At 40.9% G+C, this 27,613-nt stretch overlaps 1 protein-coding gene across 1 annotated transcript in view; it reads right to left on the bottom strand.

Annotated features, from left to right (window-relative positions):
- The window catches only part of SPTLC2 (serine palmitoyltransferase long chain base subunit 2), a 97,868-nt gene extending 70,590 nt beyond the window's left edge, over positions 1 to 27,278 (bottom strand). Inside the window, exons 1-2 of the mRNA XM_074327144.1 lie at positions 26,801 to 27,278; positions 5,535 to 5,729 (exon numbers count right to left, since the gene is read on the bottom strand). Of these exons, the coding sequence (XP_074183245.1) occupies positions 5,535 to 5,729; positions 26,801 to 26,920 (315 nt within the window). The 5' untranslated portion in view covers positions 26,921 to 27,278. The remainder of the gene's footprint in view (positions 1 to 5,534; positions 5,730 to 26,800) is intronic.
- Between the last annotated feature and the right edge of the window lie 335 nt (positions 27,279 to 27,613).

The raw sequence follows: 27,613 nt of genomic DNA, 5'->3' as shown, positions 1-27,613 counted from the left end.
TGGAGGAAGCGCTCTCCTGCCGTGAGGCAGGCGAGAACTTGGTGGTTCAGGAACTGCGGAGGCCGTGCAGCTGGAGCAGATAAGTGAGGGGCTCAGCGGCAGGAGACCATGTGTGGGTGACAATGGAGGTTAACATTAAGTGGTTGACTCTAGATTTGCTGATGGGCCACATACGGTGTGTGACACAAAAGAAGAATCATTGAAAACTCCAATGTTTTTAGCCTAAGCAACTGGCAGAAGAGAACCGTCCTTCATGGAGATGGAGAAGATGGCTAGCGGGTCGGGAGGGGATCTCAGGTCACTTTTACACGTGGACAGTTTGAGATGCCTACATGGAGTGGTCAAGTGGGTAACTAGATGTATAGATCTAGAGTACAGTGAGTTAGTCAATGGCACATAGAAATTTGGAAGTTATCAGCATACAGAAGGTACTGAAAGCTGTGACAATGGATGAAATCACCCAGGGAGTGAGTACAGATGCCACATCCACACCATTTAGAAGTTGGGCAGATGAGGAGGATCCAGTAAGAGAGAATGAGAGAGCACAGCCAGAAAGGCAGACGAAAAACCAGGCAAGTATAATGTCCTGGAAACCAAGCGAACAAAATGATTCCAGGGGAGATCAATGGTGTCACATGCTGCAGGTAGGCCAAACAAGGTAAACACCAAGAGTAAACACTGCAAGATTTTAGGTAAACACTGCAAGATTTTGCAACACAGGTGTCACAGGTGACCCTGAGAACCATTTTAGGAGAATTGGTGGGAGGAAAATCTGACTGGAGTGGGTTCAGTAGAGTGGTAAGTGAGACACTGGAAACAGCTATGTCAGGGGATTTTGCTCAAAAAGGAGGAATGAATGGAGTAGTAGAAGAGAAAAAATGCTTTTTTCTAAGATGGGAGAAATAGCACGCCTGTGCTCCTGGAATGAGCTCGTAGAGAAGGACAAAGTGCTGCAAAGCTGACTCACCAGAATCCAGTGGTCAGAACAGGCTGTTGTATTAAATAGAAGCAGAGCACTGACCGGGCATCATGTGTTACCTCTAACAAGCTCTCCTGCGTGGCCAGATGTAAGTACAGCAGATCCCTCTTTTACATTTTCAGTTATTTACTACCATAGTTATCGTGGCATTTTCAAAATGCTTTAGTGAAAAACATAAATAAAACCAAAATATAGCCTAAAATCTAAGGAAACATCAACACGGTTTCTTAAACTGGGACCTCAGAACTGCTGAGCTTATGGATAGTCTCAGGGATCCATGAACTCAAGGATCATTTTTAACTTTATTTTTCCACTTTAATATGCATTTTAAAATTAGTTCACCAGTTTAACACCCCAACAGCATTCAATTTAAACTTGGACTGACTTGGGATATCAGACAGGGCACAAATTCTTTAAAATTTCACATTCTCAGCTAATAGCAAAAAGCAGTTCTAAACTGCTGCATGGAATGAAAACCTGAATAAAGAAAGTGATGCCTAAAGGTGCAAAACACGAAAACGTCGGGGGCCGATGGCTCAGTTGGTTAGAGCATGAGCTCTCAACAACAAAGTTGCTGGTTCAATTCCCACATAGAATTGGTGGGCTGGGCCCCTGCAACTAAAGATTGAAAACGGCAACCAGACCTGGAGCTGAGCTGCGCCCTCCACAGCTAGACTGAAGGACAGCGACTTGGAGCTGATGGGCCCTGGAGAAACACACTGTCCCCTAATAAAATTAAAAAGAAAAAGACAAAAATGCCTGGCTAAAAAAAAAGCTACACTGTTGCTCCAAATAAAAAAGCCCAAGAGGTAACAAGGAAGCTTGCAAAGCTAGTAATGTCACTAGTGCAAAAAGGTAAAGTGGTAATAACGTGCTACAAAATTCTCTGAAAGGGCTCATTTTGGATATAGCTTCTTACCAGTGAGAAATCCCTGGAGTAAATAAAAATAGATGACTGCTCTATACAATGGAGTATGACTCAGCAATAAAAAAGACAGACGTACTGAAATACACAACATGAATGAATCTCAAAAACATTATGTCAAGTGAAAGAAGCCAGACACAAAAGACCACACATTTTATGTTCCCATTTATATGAAATATCTAAAGACAGAAAGTAGATTAGTGGTTGTTTAGGGTGGGGAGGGAGAGGTAGGAGCAACTGCCAATGGTATAGGGCTTCTTTTTCAGATGAAAAAATTTTATAAAAATTAGATTATGGTCCTGTCCTGGCTGCACACTTCTGTACAAACCATTGGATTATACATTTTAAGCAGGTAACCTTTATGGTATGTACATTGTATCTCAATAAAGCTTTAAAAAAAAAAATAATAGATGACCACTGGCCTGGGCTCCACACAAACCACAAAACAATGGCAAAATAATGTTCTTTTTAAATCCATAGAACTAAAAAAGACAAACCAATTGATATTCCCCAGCTTGATACATCAGGCAACTATACTACATTGTTTCCAAAGATAATGCTAAAGTGACAATTATCAGAATATTCTTAGTAAGCTACTTTTTAAGGAGATCAAAAATAAAATCCTTCCAAGAACTCTTATTATTTTACTCCATTTCCTTCTTTTGTATCTTGAAAATGAAACATACCAGGATGTGGACATATAACGTCCCTTCCCACTTGCCTATCCCTCCCATTTTTGAATATTTGACCAGGAACTGTAGAGGAAAAATGTTAGCTTAGTGTTTAGTGTGTGGTAACTACCTGCCATAAGTTAGTTACTCCTTAGATTTCTAGGTATTTCTTATCTATATATTAGAACATTTTCATTAATTCAAGCTTTCATTTCACCCATCACACACACGTTTCTGGACTACAAGCTGCATCTCACATAACAAAAAGAAATAAACCACAGAGTGGGAAAACAACATCCTCATCCAAAACAGCACTGCAGTATTAACAGAGGGTAAAGCAGTAAAGAATTCCAAGAAGTTTATGCAATGTATATAAAATACAACGAACTCATGTTAACTCATCTTTATTAAGATGAGTTAATAAAGTCGTAGCCAAAGCAACATATCAAGCAGAACTAGCATAAACAGCTAAAATGGGCTCTCCTTTGTAACACAACGAGGAAGGAAATAAGGAGGTGGTATGAACACCATTCACTCAGTGAAATGAGGAAGTGGCTGCACTATATTTGCATTTTATGATCCCTGGCAAGCACTTTCCCTCACCTCTTCACAGTGTAACACTTTAAAATTTGCCTATCACCCTGACTACATCTAATGCAGCATCTGAAAACAAACACGACCTACACTAACGCTGAAGGATTCCTCCTTTCCTTCCAAAAGCTGAATTTTTATAAGAAAATGGCAGAATTTATCTGTTTTAACTGCTAATGTTACTGACTGTGAAAATCCTATTGAAATAAATTTGAACCAATTAGTATAGTCCTTCTCTGAACAAACTGTAGAGGCAAAAGTCCCACATATTTCGTCCTATTACTCCTTCAAGAATTATTTCCTGATTAACCCCATGCTACTGTTTTATTTCTTTTGTCCTACATCTGCATTAGAGCTCTGCAAAGCCCTCTAAATTTGAAGTGTTTATTTTTCCTCAACAAAATTAGAAACTGAAAATAAAATCTATGTTACACTTCTGTCACAAAGTACACGTAGATAGCCCCAATACTTAAACAGTGCATTTACCCTGAAACATGAAACAAATTCCAAAGATACTGTCCTCATTCACAAAGTAATTCAGATGCACCCTCGGCATTTATTTACTTATTTATTTATTCTCATTCATTCATTCATTCATTCATTCATTCGTCACACTTGACAGAGCACAGCTGGGCAAACTCTATGGTCATTCTCCTGCTCCGAAACTGCCCAGGACTCCTCACTGCCTACCAAACTTCTTAGTTCAACATTCAAAACACCGTTTCTCACACATCCACATTCCAGGTTCTCCCGAACACTCCTCAGCCCTTGTCTGCACTATCTCCTGAGCCAGGACTGCTCTCTACATCACAGTCAGTACTTCCCCCACCCTTACCTCTACATGGCAATTATTAGGTCTCTACAGTGGATTGACACTAAGATAAAGATTTTCTAGTTTGAATATGTGAATAAAACTTTAGCTCCCATCGGTCATAACTGCCACCAACTAGTAGGAAGACATTGGTCTGCAAGCAAATAATTGCAATACCATACAACACAGTAAGTGTATAGTGAGCTCTAAGTTACAGTAAGCAAACCATACCTGAGGGATGGGGAAAAAAAAAAAATCAACATACTGTGTATGCACGCTAGCCCAAAAGTCTATTTGGGATATAGAGGGGTAGGAAAAAAGGAGAATCAAAGAAATTTTCAGTTTATTCTGGTTTTTACTGATGAAAATTAGTTCGGCCAACTGGATCGAATTCTGAATGCAGCGCTTTGCTTGCATTAGGTATTTAAAAACATGCCTTCTTACTGAAATTAACTTGTAGGCGTTTCAGGACAATGAGTAAGACGGCCAACTTGTGCCGCTGCTGGGAAGGGTGCAGAATGGTTCAGACGAAAGAGAAGAATGCTTGGGTCCTCAGTTATCCCAGGGCCAGAATCTTCAATCCATATTTTGGTTGGTTTCGCCTATTTGCTGCTGAGGTCCTTTCCTCTCCCACGTTTCTGGATGCGCTCTTCCCCTTCCCTCCGTATGCCTACAGTCCATTGCCAGTGTTTACTGGCTCCTCTCTCAGTGGTGACCTTGCTGCCACCATATCTGCCTCTCTCCTCTAATACCCACAAAAGAGAGAGGTATGATGGACAAAAATAATCTAACTTCTGATCCCCTTCTCTAATTTAGTCCACTCCCTGAGCTGGAGGACAACCTGTCCATACTTCACACGCTAAGAACAAACAAGTTAGTTTTTTTGTAAAATCAGGCATTTTCAAATAAAGAATTTTTTATTTTTGAGAATAGGTAATAAATGTATATTGTACAAAACTCTAGAGGGGCAAAGGAGTACAAAGAGGAAAATGGAATGAATGGATGAAGCTCTTCTCCCTAGAGATAGCATTATCACACCTCTCTTGTTTTCTACTCTAACCAGAGTAGGTCAGCCACATTTTGCTTTAGGGAGAGGAGCTTATCTGTGAACCAGACATGTACGCATAATGTATCTATGGGAAAACACATCATGAGCTCTAAAGAACACAATCTTGTCAGATGGCTCTACAAACAACTTAGAATACGGTATAGTATTGGGAACAGAAAGAACGTTTTTTCACTTCACAGACCTGTGTCCACACACCAGTTCTGAAACTAGGCATCTGCGTTAACATTAATTGTGAATTTTAACTTTCTTAGCTATAAAATAGGAATAGGTTCTTGCGATGATTAAATTAAAAACATGTTAAATGCTTTAATTTCTTCATGCCTTTAACCTTGTTTGCAACTTCCTTTGTGGAATGTTTTTATTTAACTGTATCTGGAATATTTTTATTTTAATGTGAACTGAAAAATCTAAAGAAAAAAATGAGAGAAAATACCAAGATTTCTACAAAAGGCTTCCATTTACACAATTAAAGATTGTGTAACAATTACCTTCTGTTCTTCTCTTTCTGTTGCATGGTGACACTTTTCAATTCTCCAATGCCTCAAGAAATCTCGAAGATATCCAAAGAGGGTGAGTACACCATAACCCACATAAGTTAGTACAGCAACCAGCATTGGTGTTTCTTCAAAAGCTTCATTAAATGGTCTTTTATACAGTCCTCCATTTTCTGTAACATGATGAATCTGAAAGGGAGATTTAAAATGCTTATTTCAATCACAGTAAGAGATTTCTACTTAAAAATCTAAGTCCTCACAGATTTGTAAAACTATATCTTCAGAATTCTCTAATAGTTTTTTAAAAACCCATTATGATCTAAGCAGGGCATAATTTTTTTCAATAAAAATGTTACATATGCTTCAGATGAAGAGCAAACAAAGAAATACAGAGGGAGAGAAACTGCCTAAGAACAATGCCTAACTGATTTCTATTGTTATTTGATTTCATGAAATAGATTCTGAAATACTATGGTTAGAGAATACATAATTTCCTTTGTTCTAATAAACAAAAATACAAATCAAAAGAGAAAGATTATTCTGAAAACTAGTATATGAGCTCACAAATAAAGGATCGAAAGTAAATTCAGTTTTAGAATAAAGGCACTCAGCCATAGTATTCCAAACATCAGCATTGGGTTCCTGTGAAAACACGAGGTGCATACTAGCCTTTCTTGTCAGTGGTAACAAATAAATTATAAAAGTAAAATGCTTACATACCGTGTTTCTCTGAAAATAAGACCAGGTCTTAGGTCAGTTAATTTTGCTCCAAAAGACGCATGAGAGCTGATTGTCCGGCTAGGTCTTATTTTCGGGGAAACACGGTATGATGCTTTGGATGTTGCCAACAAAACTGGGATCATCTAAACTGAGTACAGCTGGCTAATTCTAAATATAACAATTTTCACTGTAAAAAAAAAAAACAAGGAAAGAAAGAGGACAGACATTCAAATAGGCATGATACATGGAATCTGCTGGTACTGATTCAACTTGATGGCCTAAAGAATTGAAAATTATTTGTAAAACTGATTTAGGTCTTCACCAATCTCTTCCCTAAAGGGGTGGAAGTCTGTGTCAATACTTGATATTTAAATTTTTATACAGGAATAAGGTTGTAATGTTTAGAAGAGAATAATTAGAAATGAGCCAATACCTGAAGATAGAAAATTATTTAAAAATTAGTATTATAAATATTAAGCCAGACAAAACAAAATAAAAAGCACAACACAAGAAAAAAAACATTCTGATCATCTCTTTAAAAAACTATATCTAAAAATATTTTGCCACAAGAACACTATGATTAATACCAGTACCCAACTCTCAACTTTGAAATGGTTTAAACTATTTTCTCTCAACTGAATATAAAAGTAAAATGTGAGGCAATTTTAAAAGCTCCTAAGTCTAATAAATGTGTGGCAGATTTTGTATGTCAGGAATGCTGTGGGTGGACCTCTGTAAAAGATAACCACCTGGATTTGAGACACACCCAAACCAGCAGGACCAAGTAAATGCATACAGTTGGTTGGACTGTCTAGGAAGGAGGAAGTTAAACCATTAGTTTGCTTTTAAATACTATGTGATTCTATCACAGCAGCATTTAAAATTAAATGAATTTTAAGGAATTGAGATTCAACTATGAAGGAATGTTTGGAATGTGGCCTCAGTCTAAAACACAGGTCACTCTTCTGCTACATATAATGTCGATTCCATCTAATGTATTCTTCATTTCAGTATTGTAGTCTTCATTTCTGACTGGTTCTTTTGTATGGTTTCTCTCTCTTTGTGTAAGTTTCCACTGAGTTCATCTTCCCTTAAATTCATTGAGCATCTTTATAACTAGGGTTTTGAACTCTGTATCTGGTAGATTGCTTGCCTCCATTTTGCATGGATCTTTTTCTGGAGTTCTTCCCTGTCCTTGCATTTGGGACATGTTTGTCTCCTTATTTTCGTGCCTCCCATGTATTAGGCAGATCTGCTAAGTCTCCTAGTCTTTGCAGAGTGGCGTTATGTGGCAGGTGTCCTGTGGGACCCAGTAACACAGTCTCTCTATCCACCTGAGTCGAGAGCACAAGGGGTGTCCCTTGTGTGGGTTGTGTGTGCCCTCCTGTTGTAGTTGAGCCTTGATTGCTGTTGGTATGTCAGTGGGTGGGATTAACCATCAGGCTGACTTGACTGGCTGTGAGGATTGGTCGTGACTACAGTGGAGGAAGATGCCACAGAGCAGGATTCACTTTAGTGGGACTCTGGTGCCTGCTGAGTCTGCCCTTTGGGTTTGTCCTTTATGGAACTGGTTGGGTGGTGCTCTGGTGAAAAACACAAGTCACTCTGATCATGCAGGGTCAGAACGGACAGGCCAACAGACATGCAAATCTGACAGGTGAAAAAGTCTTAGAACTCAGAGAGAACAAAATTACTTGATCTTCAAGTACTGATGCTAAATTTTCTCCGTGACATGAGTCAAATAAAAAAAATAGCATTACCATCTTATCCATGTATAATGCTCCATAAGGGAAAGCACCAGGCTTATTTTGCTCACTATTGCACATCTAGCACTCAGGATAGTATTTATTAAGTGCTAACAAATAGTAAGTACTCAATAATGTTTCCTTTTATTACTACTAGTATTACAGAAAGTGGCACCTTATAGGAGCTCAATAAATATTTGTTGAAGAATGAAAACACACACTATGCTCTTTGTTCTTTCAACAGCACGTTCATAGAAGGGGTTAAGTTGCAGGGATTATAAAATGAATATTAGGACATTTCTAGAACCCAGATCCGACATCTTTTAGTCTCCACTGGACTGAAAATCAAGTTCACTCTACACAAAACATGGGCTCTAAATTTGCACAGTGTATTTCAAATTCTGGATTCACCATGCAAGAGGGCTCTTAATATGCCTTTCATTAATTCTAACTTGAAAATTACACTGTCAACAAGGCAATCAAGAAAAACACCAGCGGGGATGGACGGGTGGTTCAGTTGGTTAGAGCACGAGCTCTGGGCAACAGGGCTGCCAGTTCGATTTCCACATGGGCCAGTGAGCTGCGCCCTCCGCAACTAGAATGAAGTCAATGAGCTGCTGCTCAGCTCCCGGGTGGCCAGATGGCTCAGTTGGTTGGAGCATGGGTTCTCAACCACAAGGTTGCCGGTTCGACTCCTGCAAAGGATGGTGGGCTGCGCCCTCTGCAACTAAGATTGAACACGGCACCTTGAGCTGAGCTGCCGCTGAGCTCCCGGATGGCTCAGTTGGTTGGAGGTTGCTCTCAATCACAAGGTTGTCAGTTCAACTCCCACAAGGGATGGTGGGCTGCGTCCCCTACAACTAAGAATGGCGACTGGACCTGGAGCTGAGGTGCACCGTCCACAACTAAGATGGAAAGGACAACAACTTGACTTGGATGGAGCTGATGAGTCCTGGAAATACACACTGTTCCCCAATAAAGTCCTGTTCCCCTTCCCCCATAAAATCTTAAAAAAGAAAAAAGAAAAAAACTAGCGTATCACTCCCTCCAGGTCTGTTCACATTAAGCAAATAAGAGTGTGACACTGTGTTAGTAGTATTATTAAATCAAGGGGAGATTTAAGAACTCCAATGAATACCAAGATGTATTTGCTTGAACATTAATATTATTTTTCAAGAAAATGCAAAAGAAAAAAGGCAAAGGAAGAAAATTTTTTCAGTTGAGATTATATAAGTACATCACCATACAACACCTTAGAGGACAAGAGGAATGTGAAAAAAAAACTAGAAAGCCACTTTGTTCTCATGCCTGTAGGCTATCAACCATATTTATAAGTACCGTGTTTCCCCCAAAATAAGACCTAGCCGGACCATCAGCTCTAATGCGTCTTTTGGAGCAAAAATTAATATAAGACCCGGTCTTACTTTACTATAATATAAGACTGGGTCTTATAGAATATAATGTAATATAAGACCGGGTCTTATTATTAATTTTTGCTCCAAAAGACGCATTAGAGCTGATGGTCTGGCTAGGTCTTATTTTTGGGGAAACATGGTAGCTGAAAAGGCACTCCTAACCAAAGCAAAAATGGTATAATATAATCAAAAGATAAAACCATAAACTTAATATATATGCACTAAAATCGTCTCGAAGGAGATACAAAAAACTGGAGTGGGGAGTGAAATGGGGGAAGAAAGCGTATTTCCAACTTATAACCCTTTGAACCGATTTATTTTTCATTTTTAACCAAGTGTATGTATTACTGAATTTGCTCGTTTTATTTTTAAAATGTTTCAACTAAATTTCCTCACTGATTTTATTCACTATTTAGACCAAAACAGAGTTAATAAAAGCAATATACACCTCTCATCATAACCTCAAGATATCTCAGTCTACAGCCTCTAGAGAATTCTCGCCTACTTGTTAGATCTCAAACAGACTTGACAAGCTGACGAGTACGCACAAATCTACAGTTCAATCCCCAATTTATTTCCCATAACCCCACATTTACATTTCCACCTGCCTCCTACATAGCTCCCCTCAGACATCCCAAATTCAACAAGTCTAAAGCTGAACTCATCTCACCCTCCTAACTCCTGCCTCAAAACGGGGTCCTCCTCCTGCACCTCCTCCCTGGTTGGCAGCATCGCCAGCCAGTCTGCCCAGTTTCCCAAGTTGGGAGTCATCTTTAGCTCCACCTTATTTGCTGGCTTCCACCTACAACTAGTAATGCATTGCCGTGCCTTAGTTCAATACCTTCTTGTGGGACAGCAGGGAATTGTAAGGAGGCTGGAAATGTTCTACACCTTGAGAGAGGTCCTGGAGGCACAGTATACACACAGGTAAAAAACCCCACGGAGCTATACACCTAGCATATTTTACGCACTTAATTGATTTTGCCAGTTGTACTAGTGATGCCCTTTATAACAAAAGAAAGTCCTGGTTCATGCGCTGCATTCTGTCTCTTTAAAGTTTCAGAAAAGAAAAAGAGGTAAGTTTTGATTACACTGTAAACTGACATAGATGGAATGACCCTGAGTAGAGGTTTCAATGCCATGAAAGGACATAAAGTAACTGTGTAATGATGCAACAATGGGGAATTATTGGGAAACAGAAGCATACATTTCTGATATGAATACAAAACCACAGAAGCATGTTGTTTTTTTTTAAAGCAAATAAACACATTCCCGCTCAATGTGACAGCAGGATGACAGAACTTGCCCTATCACCACAGAACCTGCCTACCCAGTGGATAGGTTAGAACATTATTTAAAAAAATGAATGTCCAATATGAACCACCCATTATTCTTCAAAAATCAAAGGACTGTTATTCTGCCTCTTCCGTTAAATAAACCCTATTCATTTCCAGTGGCATATTCTGTTGTTCCTTAAAAGAAATTCTGCTGAATTGGTCTTTTCTTGGAATTTTACTGAAATGTACTAGCCTCTCCCTACTGCATACCACACATACTAGAGAAAATAGTTTGGAGCTTTGTGCCTGTCACACAGCTAATTCCATGCTCTGAACCTATATTTCCAGCAGGCAAATTCTGAAAAGTAGGGAGTACACATTTTTTCTTGCAAATAGAATACACTCACGAATTTTTGTCAATAAGTATCCCCTTCATACCAGTTAGAATGGCTATCATCAACAAGACAAATAATAAATGTTGGAGAGGCTGTAGAGAAAAAGGAACCCTCATACACTGTTGGTGGGAATGCAGACTGGTGCAGCTGCTATGGAAGGCAGTGTGGAGGTTCCTCAAAAAAATTAAGAATAGAATTACCATATGACCCAGCAATCCCTCTCCTGGGTATCTACTCAAAAAAATCTGAAAACATTCATCCATAAAGACATATGTGCTCCAATGTTTATTGCAGCTTTATTTACGGTGGCCAAGACATGCAAAAAACCAAAGTGTCCTTTGACAGATGAATGGATAAAGAAGTTGTGGTATATATACACAATGGAATACTATTCTGCCCTAAGAAAAGATGAAATAATACCACTTGTGGCAACATAGATGGATCTTGAGAGTATAATGCTAAGCGAAATAAGTCAGACGGAAAAAGTAGAGAACCATATGATTTCACTGATATGTGGTATATAAAACTGAAAACAACAAAAGAAAAGGACAAACAAATGAAGAAACAAAAACTCATAGACAAAGACAATAGTTTAGTGGTTACCAGAGAGTAAGGGAGGTGGGGGGTGGTAGATGAGGGTACAGGGGATCAAATATGTGGTGATGGAAATAGAACTGACTCTGGGTGGTGAACACACAATGTGATATATAGATAACGTATTACAGAATTGTACACCTGAAATTTATGTAACTTTACTAACAATTGTCACCCCCAATAAATTTTAATTTAAAAAAAGTATCTTCTATGAAATGGAATGAAAAATGCTTACAAAGCTACCTGTAAAAAAACTTATTTTATTATTATTATTTTTTTAATTGGGGAATATTGGGGAACATTGTGTTTCTCCAGGGCCCATAAGCTCCAAGTCACTGTCCTTCAATCTAGTTGTGGAGGGCGCAGTTCAGCTCCAAGTTCAGTCGCCGTTTTCAATCTTTAGTTGCAGGAAGTGCAGCCCACCCTCCCATGCGGGAATCGAACCAGCAACCCTGTTGTTAAGAGCTCACACTCTAACCAGCTGAGCCATCTGCTGCCCAACAAATTTATATTTTGACACTACTATTTTCCTATTGAAAACCTCAAAGTGTGTGTGCACGGGCACATTTCAGTGGGTGGCATCCTGTGCACACTGTGCCGGGATGCTCTGCACGGGTGTCACCACTCTCACTGGCCACCCACATGGCCTCCGCAGCACTTTCCTAGCTCTAGATAAGCATCACGGTATAACAGACGACGTAATCGTCGGGAGATGTGAGTACCAGTGCAGCTCTGCCACAAACTGCATCTTCATCTGAGCTCTCTTCCACCTCCACTGTGTCCTGGGCCTATGACACCCGCCCTCCACGCAGCCCCTCCACACACTCCACTCCGGTTTTGTAATGCACACCAGATCACATCAATTTCCTTCTCTGGGAACCCTTATCCATAGGGGTGGGTCATATCTGGTGGTCATATCTGTAGAGTATGACCAAATTTCTTGGATCATAAGTGACTGACACAAGGGTAAGCAAGCACCTATTGCAAAATGAACCCAACGACCCCTCTCATCAGAATTTAAAATGTCAATGGGGAAACAGTGTGAAAGGCACTGGACCAACGCCCTGGAGAAAAGGTCCATAAACTTCTGATACTGAGGTCCCAATCGCTGTGCTATTTCTTGCCTTTCTGACTTCCTGAGACTTAGTTGGTCATCAATTCCTCCCTGGGCCCTCCTTTTTTCTATTGCATACCTATCATTCTTGCATCTTTTTGTTTAGCACGAGTCAGTTTCTGTTATCAACCAAGAGAAATCTAACAGATACAGATTCTACGTTAAAATCTCTTAGAATTTCTTTCCTACACTTAACTGGATATTTACATTAGCCTATAGTCTGCAAACTCTGAGGGCTTCAGTAAATTTTTTAAGAATGGCTTCCAACTTTGTCGATGTGCATTTGGAACATTATTATCTTATCTAGGAAAAGGAATTCCTGGTTCAAAGTTATAGGTAGGTACTTCCCTATATTGAGGAACATAAGTAACCTCTTCTCAGATTCTCATTAATATACATAAAGATGGAGGGGAGGAAGAATCAGAACTAGTATTTTTAAAAAGGGCAACAGAAGACCCTAAGTCCAAATTCAGCCAGGACTTGCCTTATTAAGTTCATCTAAATACAGAGAACATGCTCATAGCCATTAAACAAGACTACCTCTTTCATGGTAAGAAAAATTACAAACCAAAAAGGAAGTATTAGATTATTTAATACAAGAATTTTAGGAAAATTGACTGTTTGGAAAAATAACTCTAGTCGGAACTGCACCTGATACCACGTTGTGGCAGAGATCGGTAACTGGCTCCCACCTTCCCTTCAGTAACAGAATCTGTGTTAGCTGGGTACACGGCTGCCCAGCTCCAGCCTACATTTCCCCAGTCTCTCTTGCAGTCAGAAGTAGCTGTTGTATGAAATTCTGGCCAACAGGAAGGGAATAGAAGTGATGCACAGAACCAACGGGTACCAGAGCTAGATTACAGCCTTTAACATAGAAATTGCTTTCCCTCCACTTTTTGATGCCTCTGCCTGTGGCTTGGAATGTAGACAGTTGAAGATTCAGATGCTAATGAAGACAAAATCCCACAAGACTGCACAACAACAAAGATGCCTCATAACCTACCTACTAGCACACCTGCCTACCTCCAATTATTTCTCACAGAGAGAAATAATTTCTATCTTGTTTGAACAACTTAATCTTTTTCCAACAGGAAGATGTTTTGTTTTCTAATTTATTTTTCAATTATAGTTGACATACAACACATATTGGTTTCAGGTGTACAAGAGTCAGTAGACATTCATATACCTTCAGAAGTGATCACCTCGTTAAGTCTAGGACTTATCTGACACCACACAGTTATTACAACGTTATTGACTATATTCCCTATGCTGTACTTTACATCCCTGTGACTGTTTTATAACTGCCAATTTATACTTAATTCCTTCACCTTTTCACCCAGGCCCCCAAACCTCCTCCCATCTGGCGACCATAAATTTGTTCTCTGTATCAATGAGTATTCTGTTTTGTGAAACAACTTTAAGTCACATTTATACAACAAAAACAAAAAATTGAAAAACAATATCGAGACGTCTGCTTCAAGGTTGGAATTAAAAGGTAGAGGGCAGGGTGGCCGATTTGCTCAGTGGTTAGAGCGCAGTGCTCATTAACACCAAGGTCGCCAGTCTGAGTCCCACATGGGCCAGTGAGCTGCGCCCTCCACAACTAGATTGAAAATGACTTGACTAGGAGCTGATGGGTCCTGGAAAAACACACTGTTCCCAAGTATTCCCCAATAGAAATTAAAAAAACAACAACACAAAAGGGTAGAGGGCAAGCCATTACTTTCACAGAACTAGACAAAACCACATAGATCACTCAAAACAAGTACAGTTTTAATGGCATTGAAGAGTTGTCTTCCATGCAAAGCAAAGAGGACAAGATGAACTAAAATTCCAGAGGGAAGAGCCCTTCCTTAGTAAATTGAAATTGCTAGCCATTTTCGTTCCTGGTGGTATTTACAGAGTTTGAGCATGGACTGAGCATAGATTTGGCTTGCTATAGGCAGAAGAACTCTACCAAGAGAGAAAAACCAGCAGAGCTTAAGATAGCTGTATGACAGACTGAGTTCTAGATGAGCCCCAGACACATGGCCCGTTTCCTGCACAGGACATTTACCAAGTGCTGGAGAAGCTGGAAGGCTGGACTCGAAAGGTGACTTGAAATCAACCACAATTTTACAATGTTCAGGAGATAAAGTTGTATTACTGGGAGGGCCCATAACACACAGTGGGTCCCATCCTTGAGACACTGTGCTCACGAGAGTGATCTGAATCTACCTAAAGCTTCAGCCCAGCCCTACCCAGCTCAATCAATCTCTGGATAGACAGTGGTGCTTGGCCCCTCACCATATCTGCCCAAGAGAGCAGAAGGCGAAAACAACGTTGACTTTAGTCTCTGCAGGCCTTTAATACATAATGTCTAGCAATCAGTCAAAAACTCTGCTTTCCCAGGGGTAGGGAGGGGACATGAATATGACTGAAAGAGAGAATATGTCTGCCTACACGTTCACCTCTTATTATTTCAGCACTCCTAGCCTTGGGAAACCTCTCACAATTTGATCTTCCCTCCCTTTAATCTCACGTGCTTAGAAGTGGAGATTTCTCCTGTTTAATTTTTTAAAATTTCCAAAACTACAAAAAATAATTTTCAGATATCAAAGTCTCTCCTAGGAACTCAGAGCGCCATTCTACCAAGATACTCAGAATGATTATAATCACCTCGTCCTTTTTACTCATTTGATAAATATTTCATTTCTATCTACATGTCAAGAACTGGACTCTGTATTTAATGATACAAATAAAAGATAATCCTTGTCTTCAAGAATTCTGTTTTTGGTTTGCTTTTTAAAAAAGAAAAAGGAGGCAAAGATCAACATTTTTGTTGTTTTTTATTGAAGTGTAACTGACATGTAACATTAGTTTTGGGTATACAACACGATGATTTGATATTTGTATATATTGCAAAACAATCACCACAAGAGTCCAGGTAACATTCGTCACCATACATAGTTACAAAATTTTCTTCTTGTGATAAGAACTTTCAAGATACACTCTCCTAGCTATTTTCAAATAGGCAAACATGATTTTTGAGATAAAAGCGAATAAGGAAACTATTTTAAAGAATACTGTCTAAAGGGACATATTTAAATATACAGGATGAAAAATGTAGACAAAGTGAGAAGCCTTTCTTTTACAAGTGATTCTAAGTGTCTTACTTTTCCTCTTCACATGTCTTGTTAAGTCCAGACACTTTGTATTTTGTTATAAATCATAGGATGCCATCAGGAGAGTGATATGATCCAACTTAGGTTTAAGAAGTTCCCCAATCCTTTTAGGAAGTTTGCCCTGGGGATGTGCTATTTCCCTTCTTAACTAGATGATGTACAAGCTACCCTCAATTTGGTGTTTATCATTTCCATGAATTTAAAATGACCTTTACTGTAAGTACATAGCCATAAACAATATAGTTTTGTCCTGCATGTTTTAAAGCCTTACATACCTATCATACTGTATCTTTCTGCAACTTTTGTTTAACAGTATGTATCTGAGATTTACCCATGTTCATAACATACGAGGTGTGATCAAAAACTATGGTGACTGCTGCTGCCGAGCACCATCCAACAGAAAGACAGGGATCTTCAATACAGGAAGCGGCTGCGTCAAACCTTAGTAAGCATGACAAGTTGCAACTTGTTCAGTGCAGTCAGTCAGGTGTGAGCTACGGTTGAAAGAGGTGTGTTTTAAAGTGGGCCCTAAATCATCCTCCATCATGACAATGCTCCGTGTCACACATTGCTTCTGGTATATGGCAATTTCTGTCAAATACAAACATTACAGTGTGTCCTCACCTACCTTATTCACCAGATCTGGCACCGTGTAACTTCTGGCTCTTCCCCAAAGTTAAAATGACCATGAAAGGTAAACATTTTGAATTAATTCAGGACACCAAAGCAGCCATGACAGAGCAACTAAAGACATTCACAAAAGACGACTTCTAGAACTGCTTCAGCAAGTGACAAGAACAATGGGATAAGCGTGTTCGAAGCGAGGGGGAATTACTTTGAGGGGTTAATGGCAATGTGTCTTTTACTGTAATAATTTTAAATGTAAACATTCACCGTATTTTTTTATCACACCTCATAGATCGATTCATCCCACTGTATGAACATACCATACTGTTGTTTGATTTTTTTTTTTTTTTTTGCCATCCTCCTACTAATAGACAACTAGGTTATTTCCAATTTTTTATTATATTTTTACAGTAAACATTTTTTACACGTCTGCTGTGTTCATGAGAATTTCTTGGGAAAATTGTGTGTGCTGAAATGAACCCCCAAAATGAATACATTGAAGTCCTAACCCCAAATACGTCATAATGTGACTGTATTTGGACAGGATAATTAAGTTAAAATGAGGTCATTAGGATAGGCCTTAATCCAATATGACTGATGTCCCTATTAGAATAAGAAATTTGGAGACAGAGGGAAGACCACGTGAAGATACAGAAGATGTTCATCTACAAGTCAAGGATAGAGGCCTCAGAACAACCCTGTGACCAGCATTTTTAAAACTTTCAGTTAAAAACTCATTGAGAAGTACAGTATAAAGATTTATCAGACTGTGTTGCACATTTCAAGGGTAAGCACTGATTTATGAAACTTTTATTTAAATTATCTCTGTATGTATATACGTATGAAATATGTAAAGTACATAAAATATACATACATTATGTATGCACTGAGTTGTGATACAAAAATGTTTCTTGGTGTGGGTTGGAAAAAAAAGTTTGAAAACCTCTGCTACTGTATACACCTAGATATAGACTTAGAAGGGCAATCACTATAAATATGCATATTTCAGCTTTTCTACAAATTGCCAAACTGTCTCCAAAGCAATTGTACCCATTTATACTAAGAGCACCCATATACCATGTTTCCCCAAAAATAAGACCTAGCTGGACAATCAGCTCTAATGCATCTTTTGGAGCAAAAATTAATATAAGCCCCAGTCTTATTTTACTATAAGACCTGGTATTATATAATATTAATATAAGCCCCAGTCTTACTTTACTATGCTATAAGACCCGGTATTATATAATTAATATATTATAATACCAAGTCTTATACTAATTTTTGCTCCCAAAGATGCATTAGAGCTGACTGTCTGGCTAGGTCTTATTTTCAGGGAAACAGGATGTAAGTTCCCACTGCTACATAACACTGTCAACATTTAATACTATCATAGTTTTATAGCTTTCAAATTGGTTAAAATGATAAACAGTATCTCATTGTTTTAACTTGCAATACTTGAGAACTAGTGACAATGAGTATATTCATATATTTATTTTCCAATCAAGTTTCTTTCTCTATGAATTGCCACTTCCTGTTTTTCCCATTTTTTCCCATTGGATTGCATGTTCGTTTCTCGTTGATTTGTAGGGTTCTGTAATCTGAATACTAACCCTTTCTCAGTGAAGTGTTGCAAATATCTCCTCTCAGTCCATGGCCTGTTCTTTCACTTTTGGTGTCATATTGTGCAGAAGGTTTGTTTTTTTAAATAATAATTTTATCTGCTGGCAAACTCCTAATCTACTTTCTGTCTCCATGGATTTTCCTATTCTGGCTATTTCATATAAATGGAATCATACAGTACGGGGCCTTTTCTGTCTGGCTTTTTACACTAGGCATGTTTCTTTCATCCATGTTGTGGCACGTATCAGTATTTCATTCCTTTTTATTGCTGAATAATATTCCACTGTATGAATATACCATATTTTGCTTAGCCACTCATCAACTGGTGAACATTTGGGCTGCTTTTATTTTTTAGCTATTATGAATAATGCTACTATGAACATTCATATACAAGTTATGTCTACATATGTTTCATTTCTCTAGGGAAAAGAACTGGTGGGTCATATGGTAACTGTATGTTTAATATTTTAGGAACAGTTTTCCAAAGTGGCTGCAGCATTTTATGACCCCACCAGCAATGTATGAAGGTTCCAATTTCTCTACATCCTGACCAACACTTGGTACTATCTGGCTTTTTATTTTAGCCATCCTAGTGGGTGTGAAGTGGTATCTCATTGTGGTTTTGATTTGCATTTCCCTAATGACTAATAATGTTGAGCATCTAGTGTGCTTATTAGCCATCTGTATGTCTTCTGGGGAGAAACGTCTATTCAAATTTTTTGACCATTTGAAAACTCCCATGGCTTTAACAACCATGCATTCATTCCTTCAACTAAGATATCCTGAGTTCCTATTACATACCAGTCACAATAAAAACAGTAAAATCTCAACTATTTGCTGAAGGGGTTTACTAGTCACCAAGCAGCAAAAGGCTGGATCACACTGTCTCAGTGTAACTGCACATTTCACTGTACTTAGAAATTATCAGAAAGCAGCAAACTGACTTTTAACAGAACAAATTAAGAAATGAACCCCCAACAAAGAGGTTAGCCCAATCCTTTAGGGCCTTACAGTACACATGTATTATTTCTAGTCAGAAGCAAAAATTATTTTAAAAGAAAAGGAAAAATATCCACTTTCACCTTCACAGTGGGTCTTTAAGGTAGTCTTAAAGACAACAAACATTAAGATAAATTTTCTGAGGTCAAACGGGTCAAGAGTAAAGAACTAACTTGCTTAATCGATCACAAATTACAAATTATATTAGAAGCCTTCTTAGGAACTATTTAGAAGGCAACTGACTTTTGAGGCCACAAACTTGTATTTAGTGAAAGAAGGCACACCCATTCAAAATGCAGACACAGCCTCACCCATCCTTCTCAATTGCCTATTCTGCCAATAAACACTGTTTCTTTCTTTCAAAAATTCAATCTAATTGAATCTCAACCAATTAACTACCTTGCTCAGAGCACTATGAAGTTTCTAGGGCACCTAGGCCAACTTTAAATGGTGACAAGTCTGCCTTCCCTGAATATCCTAGTTCTAAAATACTACCTTAAGAATACAGTGGTTTATGTATTAAATACTGGTCTCATCTCCCAAGAATTTTTATTAAAGAGAATTCCTGAGTACTTCAAATGACTCATATCTTTCAGATCTAGCTAACTAAGAATCAAAATGTTTTTCCCTTGGAACAAAAAACATCTGAAACAAAAATCTAGTCCCACAAGTTGCAAACAGTTACAACATTATTTGTGCAAAGCCCTTGAGGTCTTCTGTGTCTCATCAGGCCCTGCGAAACCTGAACAGGACATTCTACCTACTCCTCCTGTTCCTGTCTCATAATTAACTTCTTTTCACAGTTACTGTTTCCTCTCAGTGGAAACAAAAGCTACTAGCTATTTAGTAAACCATCCTTCATTAGTTATTCATTTGCCTCCTTCTAAGTACTGTATAAGTAGCAGGACCAGCACTATATGTTCTTTATACTTCACCTGTCTTAATATTTAAATAAGAGAATAACTCGTGGGGTGGCTGGATGGCTCAGTTGGATAGAGTGCGAGCTCTTAACAACAAGGTTGCCGGTTCAATTCCCACATGGGATGGTAGGCTGTGCCCCTGCAACTAAAATTGAAAACAGCGACTGGACTTGGAGCTGAGCTGCGCCCTCCACAACTAGACTGAAGCACAATGACTGATGGGCCCTGGAAAAACACACTGTTCCCCAATAAAAATTAAAAAATAAATAAATAACTTGTGCCCCACTGCCTCCTTAAGACAGAATCTTATTTATCATGGTAGCTAGAGGCTGTCATCCTTCTAACATCGCGTTAAAACTACCCCTAAAGGAAAGAAAGGTTCAAAACTGTCTCAAAGGCAGATAATTTTTTTGCCTTCCATACTTGTTAACTAATTAAGGAAGGCAAAATGTGTGTTCAAAACTCAAAAGTTCTACAAAGAAATGGAAGATCTAAAAAAAAGAAAAAGTGCTGTTAACAAGGAGTTTAAAAAAATTCAAACTATTATATTTCAGGCGCAACCAAAATACAGAATTTATTTAATCAAATGTTAAATCCATAGTAAGAATCTCTTAGAAAAGAAGATCACTGACTACTGCAACATGCTGATGAGAAAATTCCCGGCAAATTCTCTAGAGGTCTTTAAAAATAGGATAGAATCATCTATCAAGATTAGTTTTAATAAAGTCCTACAAAGAGATAAAAGGACTGAATTACATAAACCCCTAAAGGTCCTTCCTGTTCTAATTCTGTCAAATCTTCCACAATTCTATCTCTTTCAAAGTCTCTCTAATGCTAACTGCCACTCTTTACCTCAAATAAAGGTTCACCCTCCTCTCCTCCTCTAAATGGCAGGGAGGGAAAATTTCTGCTTTACTGACACTTCCTGTGAGACCTGTGTCTACTGTCATCATTAAAGAAGTGATTTCTTCTACACCCATGAGGATGGCGTGGGGACAGAGCCAGGAGTGCTGTTTCCAGGCTGTCAGCCTCACGTGGAAAGGTGCTGGCTCGGGTAGTAAATGGCCATCAACTGTGATTGGATGACCATCAGCTGTGGCTGGTTGCCCGTCAGCTGTAACCAGTGAGCCATTGGCCACTAATATAACTGTCGTGGCTACGCTAGCAGTAAATGGGGGCTAACAAGGGCAGATTGCGGATTGCAGAGAGGCGGATGCTGCAAGCGAGAATATAGTGGTATGAACCCGCTATCTATGGCTCTGTGGGTGTTCCTTTTTGGCCTCACCATATCCTGCGTTTTATGTGGGGAGCACGACCAGAGACCCCGCATGACAATGGCTACTGTAAAAACAAAAACCCCAACACTCCTGTGATGTCTCCTTTATTTTCACACTACCACACTCACATTTCTAACACCAGATTTTGAGGTGGGGGGAGTGTCAGTGTTTCCACACAAGCACGCAATACTGCGACAACAGCTGAGTGTCCTACAATTAATTCTAACACTATCTACCTGATACATCCCACAGGTTAAGGGCTCAGTCCCACAAGACTGTTGTCCCCCAGCCCCTCAACTTCAGATGCCAATCTCAAGTCCAGGTTGTCACCTCTGCTTCTCACCTATCAGCTATTAACAAAAAATCTGAGGTTCCCACGACCCCCTCCTCCAGCTTGATTAATTTGCTAGAGCAGCTCACAGAACTCAGGAAAGTTGTTTACTGTTTACAAATTTATTATAAAAAGATATGATAAAGGGGGCGGCTGGTTAGCTCAGCTGGTTAGAACGTGTGCTCTTAACAAGGTTGCCAGTTCAATTCCCACATGGGCCAGTGAGCTGCACCTCCAAAACTAGACTGAAGACAACGAGCTGCCGGTGGGGCGGCTGGAAGGCTCAGTTGGTTAGAGCGCGAGCTCTCAACAAGGTTGCTGGTTCAATTCCCGCATGGGATGGTTGGCTGCGCCCCCTCCAACTAAAGACTGAAAACAGCGACTGGACTTGGAGCTGAGCTGCGCCCTCCACAACTAGACTGAAGGACAACGACTTGACCTGGAGATGATGGGTCCTGGAGAAACACACTGTTCCTCAATATGCTCGAATAAAAACAAAGAAAACGGTGACAAAGGATACAGATGAACATCTAGCTTGAAGAGCTGCGCAGGGCAAGGTGTGTGGGAAGGGGTACGCCACTCTCCCGGCACCTCATGTGTTCAGCAACCAGGAAGTTTTCCGAATCCTGTATGTACTTGGGGGATTTTTACAGAGGCTTCCTCACGTAGCCATGATCAATCATTAACTCCATGTCCAGCCCTTCTCCCCTCTCTGGAAAATGGGAGGTAAGGCTGAGAATTCCAAGTTTCCAATCATGGCTTGATCTTTCTGGTGACCAGTCCCCAACCAGAAGCCCACCAAGAGTCACCTCACTAGAACAAAAGACACTCCTATCACCCAGAAAATTCCGAGATTTAGGTACTCTGTCAGGAATCAGGGTCAAAGACCAAATGTGACAACAAAAGATGCTCCTAGTGGTCTTATCACTTAGGAAATCATACAGGTCTTAAGAATTCTGTGCAAGGAACCAGGGACAAAAATATATATTCCCTATTACCTCAGTTACCATTAAAAAATAATAATAACAAGTGCTGGTGAGGATGTGGAGAAATTGGAACCCTTGTGTACCATTGATGGGAATGTAAAATGGTATAGCCACCGCGGAAAACAGTTTGGCATTTCCTCAAAAAATTGAAAGTAGAATTATGATCCAGCAATTCCATTTCTGGGTATATAGCCAGAAGAATTGAAAGCAGGATATGGAAGAGGAATTTCTACACCCATGTTCATAGCAGCATTATTCAAAATAGCTAAAACCTGGAAACAACTTGAGTGCCATTAATATATGAATGGCCAAGCAAAATGTGGTGTTTATGTACATACAATGGAATGTTATTCAGCCTGAAAAAGCAAATTCTGCTACATGCTGCTACATGGATGAACCATGAGGATGAGCCATGCTAAAGGAAATAAGTCAGTCACAAAAAGACAAATACTGTACGATTCCACTTATATGAGGTACTTACAGCAATCAAGTCATAGAGATAGAAAGTAGAATGGTGGTTGACAGGGAATGGGAGAAGGGGAAAATGGGGTGTTACTGTTTAATGCGTAGAGTTTTAGTTTTATAAGATGAAGAGTTATATGGATGACGGATGGTGGTGACCGTGGCACATTATGAATGTATTTAACACTACTGAATTGTACTCTGAAAAATAGTTAAGATGGTAAATTTTATGTCATGTGTAGTTTACCACAATAAAAAAACGTTGGGGGCCGGCCCTGGGGCGCAGCCCTGTGGCTCAGGTGGTTGGAGCGCTGTGCTCCTAACTCCCAGGTCGCCGGTTCGATTTCCACATGGGCCAGTGAGCTGCGCCCTCTACAGCTAAGATTGTGAACAACAGCTCTCCCTGGAGCTGGGCTGCTGTGAGCTGCCGAGGGCTACCGTGTGCCGCCAAGAGCAGCCGGCGACCAGTGTGAGTGGCCACCAGCCATTGTGAGTGGCGGGCAGCCTGCAAGAGCTGCCGACTGACAACTGGCGACCGACTGCCTCAGCCGGGGGGGAGCGTAAGGCTCATAACACCAGCATGGGCCAGGGAGCTGTGTCCTACACAACCAGACTGAGAAACAACGGCTTGAACCGGAGGGGGGGGAGGGAAGGCATAAAAAGGAGGGTAAAGAAAAAAAACAAAAGAAAGAAAAGAGAACAAAAGGAAAAAGGAAAAAAAAGGAAGAAAAAAGTTGGGGGAAAAACCCAGAAAACAAAAGCGAACAGTAATGTCTGATTGTTTCATACACCTATTCCACCACGTGATCTACTGAACTTGGAAATCTAAATCCAAATCCAACAAAGTGACAAACATACATAGACAGTCCCCGACTTACAACGATTCTTTCAATTTTTCAACTTTATGATGGCATGAAAGCGATACCCATTCAGTACAAACCTGCTATGAGTTTTGATCTTTTCCTGGGCTAGCGATACGCAGTAGGGTACTCCCTCCCTATGCTGCACAGCAGCAGTGAACCACAACTCCTAGTACACCCACCATCACAAGGGTAAACGACTGATACTCTGCAGAGCAGGGGTGTCCAAGTTTTTTCAACGTTTTTCACCAAGGGCCATATGTGGTAAAATACACAAACAGCCGGGCCACTCACTCGAGGTGAAGTACGTATTGCCTCACCTGGTTTATTTAAGTAAACTAAGTATCTTTTTGGAATTTGCTGCGGGCCAATTAAAAATGGATTGCGGGCCGCAGTTTGGACACCCCTGCTCTATAGTGTAGCATTATACGCATTCTGGCCTCATGATGGGTTTATCAGAACATAACCACACTGGACGTGGAGGAGCATCTGTACATTCATCCTTTCAAACACAGAAACATAGACTCTGGGCAGTGTAAAAAGATCTCAGAAGTTTCTGACTTGTCTCCTTGTTCATTAAAACATAAATGTTAGGATATAGGAGGAAATGAACTTATAGCTCAGGTTTAAAAACTGTTATACTCTAAATTTATATTTTAATAAAAGCATCACACACATGCGCACTTAACATCTTATATGTATTTTTATGGCATAATTAGCAACATATCCCCCTGAAACTGCAGAAAAATAAATAGGAGTTGGAGCTTTAATTAAAAGAAAACAAAATTTTTTTAAAGATACTTTTGCTCTCATGAAGTTATTAAAAATCTCTCTTTTGCTTAAGGGGAAAAAAAAAAACCTCACAGACAATATTCCTCATATTAGTGTACAAAGCCACATACCTAAGTCTTTGTTTCAAAAAGACTTGTGAAAGACTTTCTAGAAACAGCCCTAAACATTCTTTTGGGCAGTCCACTAGACCATTCTTTCAAATGCCACCCAGTGCCTTGAGTGGAATTTTTCACTAAAATACCTATATTAGAAAAAGTCAGCTAGAGGTTTATTTGAATTATACACATTTGAAAGTTTCGTTTTAGCAACATGAAATTTCTTCATCTTCTTAGTCGGCAATCTCTGAAGAAATACCATGCTTACAAACGCTAAACTGTTAGGGATTACGAGAGCCAGGAACCTATCTACTACTAAGTCAGAATATAGTTTGTTATGTTCCGTGAAAAGACCACTTAAACACAAAGGACTTTATCTGAACACCTGTCTCTTGAGTTCCTTTGCCCCCTTAAAAAGCATAACCCACTCATTCGTCTGCTGTGTATTTTCTGACTCCTCCCGTTAGGTTTACCTGTTACATTCTATACCTCAATTTTGTGTCATGAGCCATTTACATGGCTAAGAAAACAACTCCTTCCACTGCTTACAATGAGCCAATTCTTTTCACTTCCTCTCTCACACAATTATTTCTTTAAAATTGAAAACAAATCTTTTGAATTTGTGGATTATGTTGCCTTATGCTTTACAACTTCAGGGGAGGTCAAGTCTCTTGGATGTTATTTTCCCCCCAACACTCACAGTCTTATTCTCTCAACATGACCTGGAGAAATGCTTTATTTTCAGCTTCGGCTTCACACCAAACAGCAACAGGCCTATCTATCACATCTACAGATTGGGGGAGGAGCCTGTCAGATATTTACGTTAAAGCCAAATTAAATCACAACAGTCACATGCCTGCTACAGGGAACAGGCTACTTTTTTTGGGGGTGGGGGGAGTTTTCCTTAATATCGGAACAAGATGTATAAGTATTAAAATCAATTGCAAATATCACAACACTATTCCAGCAACACTGATCTTGCATCTTTTCAACCAGCTCGTCTTCTAAAAACACGTTTCAGCGGAGTATCTGTAAGTCCGGAGAATTGGAAGGTGGATAATTACTGTCTTACATTGAGAACTTTTCAAAATATTTCAGAACTGCCTTGACTTGGGTGGTGATTCAGCCTTGGTTCATTAGTACAGAGTCATCACAAGTCACCACCAGATTAACAATCCCCTTGTGTGTTAGAACTGTGGGTCAAAAGGACCCCCTAACTGGAACCCGCGATGGGGTCTCACAAGAAGAGCACGATGCTTCTGAGGCGCTGGACCGGGTTCACTTCCAGATCTGTGGTCCCATGTCTTGCTTGCATTGTAGGAGGCGTACGCAGGTATGCGGTTTGGAAGAGACTAGGGGGACTTTCGCCTGGTACCATCTCCTAACTTACTCTGCCTCTTGAGGACCCCAAGATGATTTTCCTTGAAAGGCTTCGGGACTCTAAGAGGAAGCAACCATCTCCAGGGCATGAAGCAGGAGCCTCGGGAAAAAGAATCAAGAGCCCCTGAGTGGTTCCTCCTGGGTCCGAGGGGTCACTCCCTGCCTCCCGCGGGGGTCGGCCCCCACTTCTGGCTGGATCGGGTAAAGCACCAGGGCTTTGAGCGGAGCCCAAACCTCCGGGGGGAGGGGAGGCAGACCTCAGGAGCGGAGAGACGCGGCAGCCCGAGCCGCCCTTGAGGCTCCCGGCTCGGGGCAGGCCGGGTCGGCGCCAGGACACCGCCGCCGGCTCACCTGAGCCGCGCCCGACGCCCCGGGACGGTCACCGCGACCTCGCCCCGCCCAGCCGCCCCTCCGCCGGCTCGGCAAGGGCGCCAGCTCGCGGGGTCCCGGCCCGCAGTCCCGGCCCGGCCGCCCGGTCCCACCGTACCTGGCCCGCGGCGGCGGCGGCGCTGCTCCTCACGTACCCGTTCCGCATTTCCCCGTTCGCCACGCAGCCGTTCGCCCCCACTGGGCGACGGCAGCAGCAGCCTCCGGGTCCCGGCCGCATGGTCCCGGCAGCACCCGGCGCAAGAGAGGCTCTGTTAGCTGCGGCCAAGGCGACGGCGGCTCCAAGTCCCGTTCCGCACCCCACCCACCTCCCCGAAACCGGAAATGGCTGCACGCTGCCGCCAATTCCCGGGCCGGCCGTCACTCGGGGGCGGGGCCCACTCCCGCGGAAGCCGCGGCCCCGCCGCCCTCGGGAAGCCCGTGCGGGGGCGGACAGGAGGGTCGTGAGCTTAAGGACCGCGGACCAATCTCGAGGAGAAGGAGCCGCACACGCTGCGGCGCGGCCAATCCCTGAGAGCGGCTCGCCGGGGTCGAGAGGGCTTCTGGCGGGACGCGCGAACCTGGCACCAGATTGGAGGTGCAAGCCGGCTCGTCCGAGAGGCTGGGCTGCTTAATGGTCCCCCCGGGGAGGAGGCGGGGCCCAGGAAGAAGGAGCCAGTTAGTGCGTGAGGAAGAAAAGGGGGCTGAGCCTGTCGCTAGAGCGGGTTCGCCGGTTCCCTAGGACGGGTGGACGCCCTCGCTCCCTTACCTCCCGGTAAATTCTCGGGTTTAATCCCAGGCCAAGGCAGGGCTCCTTTATTTAAGTAAATAATTCCTTCTGGGTGTTTATAGAACAGCCTTTTTGACATTCTCTCACCATTCTTCAGTATACATGGACACATTTCTTAGTAATTCAGATGTCTCTTTTCCTTTC

Source organism: Rhinolophus sinicus, linkage group LG03, assembly GCF_036562045.2.
Source record: "Rhinolophus sinicus isolate RSC01 linkage group LG03, ASM3656204v1, whole genome shotgun sequence".
In the NCBI taxonomy this organism is placed as follows: Eukaryota; Metazoa; Chordata; class Mammalia; order Chiroptera; family Rhinolophidae; genus Rhinolophus; species Rhinolophus sinicus.
The sequence above is the reverse complement of the archived record's forward strand: the minus strand, read 5'-3'. Positions and strand labels throughout refer to the sequence as shown.